We start from the raw sequence: 5,877 nt of genomic DNA, 5'->3' as shown, positions 1-5,877 counted from the left end.
GGGGGGTTCCTCTTGTAATTGGTTCCTGCGTGGTATATACACAGGAGGTTAAATAACTCATTTCATTCCTCTGCCTTCTCCTGATCCCAATCATTTGTCTGCCCATCTCACACGGAAAGGGTCCCACATGCTCTTTTCTAATCCTGTTCCATTGAACTTCTCAGTACCCCGATTATGAGGGCCAGCACTCGGGGGCAGGAGGGGCCAACCCCAGGCCTCAAGGGCCACCAACAGGTCAGGTTGTAAGGGTATCCCTGCTTCAGCACACGTGACACAGTCATGCGGGAGGGCAAACAGGCAGGGGGGAGGAGGGATTGTGTGTATCCGTCCATATAGACACTGGTTACAGACAGTTTTAGTAAAAAATATTTTATTCCAATAAATAAATAAATATTTCAATACAACCTACAAGGATACATACATACATACATACATACATACATACATACATACATACACACACTTTCCACGCTCTCACAATTGTTCTTCACTCTTCCCCTGATAGAACGGGTTTGGGACCCCCATCTTCTCCCCACCTACCCCTTCCCCTTTCCTCCTCCCTCTCCCCCACACCCACCACCCCAGCCCTGCCAACGCCAGCACCCCTGCCAGGGCAGCCATTCCCACCCCTAGCCCCAGATAAATCTGGGGCCCCCGTGAGCCCGAGGTGTGCAGGAGCCGCAGGGGCCCGACCTATCCTCTTCCTCCCCCTCCTCTGCAGAGCTTTCCCCGGCCTCATTAAATGCCACCACGCAGACCCTATAGTGGGTGTCTTGAAGGAGCCCCCCTATGGAATAGAAGCGATAGGAGGCATTAAGGGGTGGGCCCCTCACTAGTGAACCCCCAGGAGCCCCATGCAGCACCCTATAACCCAACACTGTGGACTGAGGGGAGCACCAACTCACACTTGCTCCCCCCTCCCCGGAAAGAGTCTGCCCCATGCGAGGGGGGTCAGGGGCAACTGCAGGGCCAGTTACCCCGGGGCACAGGCACCCACCCCCTGCCATCCTTTGCGTCTCCTCGCAGGGAGGCTCCAGGTGCCGGCACCGGTCGTAGGCGCAGGGGTAGAGGGGGAGGCGGGGAGATGGGGGAGTGGGAATAGTCCTCCCCCTGTCATCATCATCATCTTCATCATCATAATAATCCTCCACATCCCCCCCGAAGAGATACAGGATACGCTCGGGGTGCTTCTGTGACCTCGCGTGACCTCAGGGGATGGGTGGGCAGATGCCCCGGGCAGCTTGTTTGGGGCATTAGTAGTGCCAGAATCAGGTTTACTGCTCCCGAGTTCTGTGCTGTTGCCCCCAGCGTCTGTGTGGTTGTTGCCCCAGGGTTGGGTGCTGTTGCCACCCTCGGGGGGAGAGGTGGAGGCTACTGAGGTTGTTAGACAGACAGGCAAAAGCAGCAGCAGCAGGGGGGGCAAGAGGAGAGCCATCTGAGAAAGGGAGGGGCACGATCAATACATTGATTCCAAGTTATCATTTTGTTGTCACATTCGTATCTGTATTAATCACATTAACCTCTTCACTTCCAGAGGCCTGCAACATATTGCTACAGTATATATTATACGAGTCCGCGGCACTGAGACTACAAAGCATGTGCTGGAACGGATGCTTATGTATGGGAATAAGTGACTGGCACTCCCAGGTCTTGTGGACAATCCAAAATTCGGACATTTTTTTTTCTCTTCAATCCGTTTGCCCAATTCGGGACCTTTATATTGAAGTTGCAGACGGCCGCGATAAAGGTCCCGGTGTGACCGAAACGTTGATGGAGGAGTAGAGTATGTTATTTCTGTAAATAATATTTATTACATTCTGTTTTATAAAGACGAGTACTTCAGGATTAGGCGATACCGTCTTTATTTGGAGTAACAATAGATATTATAAGACAAGCGTTCGGGGGATCCCACTATTCCTCAGGTCCCAAATACTGAAGTACTCGTTTCTTCTGCACTATTGCGACTGGATTAACACGGCTATTTCTACTCAAAATATAGAATTAGCTTAGATTATTGTGATATTGCTTTAAATGTACTAACACATATACATATATACACACACACACACACACAGTAAAGATAGTACAACTGAGACAGCTCCTCACTCACCTGTGTTACACACTGCCTGCACTCTTTCTTGGGACACTCCCGCGTGCCTGCCTCTTTATCCTGGGACGCTCTCACGTGCCTCTCTATGTTGGGACGCTCTCTGGTGCCTGTCCTCTCTAGGCTGGGACACACACTGCTGCCTTTTATTACCGAGCTTGTGATGTCATAACGGTCTGGGACCGTGAGTCACTGACTGAGTATGTGGGTGTGGGGCGGAGAGAGGGAGAATGAGGTGTTCTAGACGGGGCCCCATACAGATGTGTATAGAAGAGGGTGAGTGATCCTCGCAGCTGCACTGGGCTCTCCCCTCTCCAGATGCTTGTGTGCGCATGAGAGGTAGATTATATAGGAGGGGCGTGTGTATATAGGTATAGGCAAGAGGTGTGTGCGTGTACACACATACTGCAGTATGTAAGAGGGGGGTGTATATACTGTGCGTTTGTGATTTTGCTTGTCCCCTAAACAATCTATTCATCTATATATAGGTTTGTTGTTTAGATGTGTTATAAATATGAGGGAGCGGCTCAGTGAGTAACGACACTGACTGGCACTGAGAGTTTGGAGCAGGGGAACCTAGTTCAATTCCCGGTGTCGGCTCCTTGTGACCTTGGGCAAGTCACTTTATCTCCTTTTGCCTCAGGCACCAAAAAAACAAACCATAGATTGTAAGCTCCACGGGGCAGGGACTGTGCCTGAAAAATGTCTCTGTAAAGAGCTGCGTACAACTAGCAGCGCTATACAAGAACAGGCTATTAGTATTGTGTCTTGTATTTAGTTCACGTTTTAAGTTGCTGTGTCGCAGTTTGTTGTTAGTCACTAGGACTACTGATTGGGGCAGTGTGTGTATATATGTATGGACACTTCTTACCTTCGTCCTGCCGAGGAATTCACGATGAAACGCGTCGGGTCATTCCTATTGGACACGCAATCTAGCGACGCCAGCGTCACCCGCTTAGCTCCTCCCTCATAGTCACGGAGCGGAGATGGCGCGCTGCAGCGTGGCCGTCTGCACTTTGGTTCTTCTGTGCAGGCGGATCCGTGGACTGTCGCTGCCCGGCCGCTGTGGATGTAACCTCGGCTTTCCTTGGACAATGGACTTCACGGGTGAGGTACCCCAACATCCTCCCCCGCTGCACCTGGGATTCAGCGCAGAGTACACCTACTCACTTCTATCGCGTATCAGACAGTTTTATCTGCGATTAACCTGTGAGTGGCATTTTAACCGCTCCACCATAAAATATAACACTGAATTACGCTTTGGGCATGCGCTTTTGTTGTGTATGTATAAGAGGGGCGGGGTGTATAAGAGGGGACTGGGAATTTGTTCCCTTATAAGGAGATTTATTATCTGTGGGATCAAACAGGCAGATCAGAGTCTGCAGAGGTGTGGTGTGTGTGTGTGTGCGTGTGTACATGCTAAGTGTGTTTGTGTAAAACCTATATGTATGCACATGCTCAGATGGTGTCTGAGGTATGTGTGTATGTGTCATGCATGTGTATAGTCTGTGCTGTGTGTGCGTGTAGGAACCACACCCTATCCTCAGGCATGTCTGTGTAAACATTCCAGGTGTGTCTCCCGGCATCTGCCCGAGTTGTCTGTATGTGTTAGATCATGTCGAGGGGGAGAGGGGCCCCCCCTCAGAGAGAGTGTGTGTGTGTGTGAGTGTGTGTGAGTGTGTGTGTGTGAGTGAGTGTGTGTGAGTGAGTGTGTGTGTGTGAGAGTGAGAGTGTGTGTGAGAGTGAGTGTGTGTGTGAGAGTGAGTGTGTGTGAGAGTGAGAGTGAGTGTGTGTGAGAGTGAGTGTGTGAGTGTGTGAGAGTGAGTGTGTGTGAGAGAGTGAGTGAGTGTGAGAGAGTGAGTGAGTGTGTGAGAGAGTGAGTGAGAGTGTGTGTGTGAGTGTGTGTAGGGAGGAGGAGAGGGTGTGTGTGTGTGTGTGTGTGTGTGTGTGTGTGTGTGTGTGTGTGTGTGTGTGTGTGTGTGTAGGGGGGAGGAGAGGGTGTGTGTGTGTGTGTGTCTGTGTGTCTGTGTGTCTGTGTGCTGTGCATATGCTGGAATTACTGGGCAGGAAATGTGCTCATCATTTCATAAAGCAGAACATTCCCAGCTACTGCGGGCAAAACCCCAGGACATCCGGGGGGTGGAAAGAGAGAGTGGAGGGGGGGGGGGAGAGGAGAGAGAGTGAGAAGTGAAGAGGAAAGAGGGGAAAGAGGTGAGCGAGGAGGGCGGGGGGGGGGGAAAGAGGTGAGCGAGCGAGGAGGGGGGAGGAAGAGGCGAGCGAGGAGGGGGGGGGGGGAGAGGTGAGCGAGCGAGGAGGGGGGGGAAGAGGTGAGCGAGCGAGAGAGGGGGGGGAAGAGGTGAGCGAGCGAGGAGGGGGGGGGAAGAGGTGAGCGAGCGAGGAGGGGGGGGGGAAGAGGTGAGCGAGCGAGGAGGGGGGGGGAAGAGGTGAGCGAGCGAGGAGGGGGGGGGAAGAGGTGAGCGAGCGAGGAGGGGGGGGAAGAGGTGAGCAAGCGAGGAGGGGGGGGGGGAAGAGGTGAAGCGAGCGAGGAGGAGGGGAAGAGGTGAGCGAGCGAGGAGGAGGGGGAAGAGGTGAGCGAGCGAGGAGGGGGGGGAAGAGGTGAGCGAGGAGGGGGGGGGGAAGAGGTGAGCGAGCGAGGAGGGGGGGGAAGAGGTGAGCGAGCGAGGAGGGGGGGGGAAAGAGGTGAGCGAGCGAGGAGGGGGGTGAAGAGGTGAGCGAGGAGGGGGGAAAGAGGTGAGCGAGCGAGGAGTGGGGAAAGGTGAGCAAGCGAGGAGGGGGGAAAGAGGTGAGCGAGCGAGGAGGGGGGGGGAAAGAGGTGAGCGAGCGAGGAGGGGGGGGGGGAAAGGTGAGCGAGCGAGGAGGGGGGGGGGGAGAAAGAGGAGAGCGAACGAGGAGGGAGGGGGAAGAGGTGAGCGAACGAGGAGGGGAGGGGGAAGAGGTGAGCGAACGAGGAGGGAGGGGGAAGAGGTGAGCGAACGAGGAGGGAGGGGGAAGAGGTGAGCGAACGAGGAGGGAGGGGGAAGAGGTGAGCGAACGAGGAGGGAGGGGGAAGAGGTGAGCGAACGAGGAGGGAGGGGGAAGAGGTGAGCGAACGAGGAGGGAGGGGGAAGAGGTGAGCGAACGAGGAGGGAGGGGGAAGAGGTGAGCGAACGAGGGGGGAGGGGGAAGAGGTGAGCGAACGAGGGGGGGGGAAAAGGTGGAGCGAACGAGAGGAGGGGGGGAAAAGAGGTGAAGCGAGCGATGAGGGGGGGGGGGAGAAAGAAATGGGACGGAGAGGAACAAAAAAAAACAAAAAAAAAAAAAGAGAGAGACTGGATGGGACGGGGGGAATCTCAGGACAACGGGGAGAGGAGAGATGAAATTACTAGTGGAAAGAGACCGAGCAAGTGACAGGACCATAGATACACACACTAAGAATATAGATAGATACACACAGATTATAGATAGATACACACACTAAGAATATAGGTAGATACACAGATTATAGATAGATACACACACAGAGATTATAGATACACAGAGATTATAGATACATTATGAATACACAGACAAACGTGTGATTTTTAACTCAGGTGATCGAGTTTTATATCCCAGTGATAACAATAATTAGTATGTGCTGTGTGTGTCCAGCTCAGGACCCTGCAGCCACCTCTAGGGAGGAATCCTCACACTCGCGCTCTCTGAGACTGCAGAGGCTCACAGCAGGCGCTCTCTCACTGCTCCCCATTTCTCCCCCCCCGCTCTCCCATCCC

General features: G+C 53.5%; 1 protein-coding gene across 1 annotated transcript; it reads right to left on the bottom strand.

Moving 5' to 3' along the window:
- Positions 1-406: 406 nt before the first annotated feature.
- LRRN4CL (LRRN4 C-terminal like) lies at positions 407-3,231 on the bottom strand. Its single transcript, XM_075569398.1, is given in 3 exon segments — positions 407-695; positions 698-1,207; positions 3,123-3,231. Coding segments are annotated over 3 exon segments (840 nt in total). The 3' UTR covers positions 407-474.
- Positions 3,232-5,877: the final 2,646 nt, after the last annotated feature.

The sequence above is a fragment of the Ascaphus truei genome, chromosome 14, assembly GCF_040206685.1.
Source record: "Ascaphus truei isolate aAscTru1 chromosome 14, aAscTru1.hap1, whole genome shotgun sequence".
Taxonomy (NCBI): Eukaryota; Metazoa; Chordata; class Amphibia; order Anura; family Ascaphidae; genus Ascaphus; species Ascaphus truei.
The sequence above is the reverse complement of the archived record's forward strand: the minus strand, read 5'-3'. Positions and strand labels throughout refer to the sequence as shown.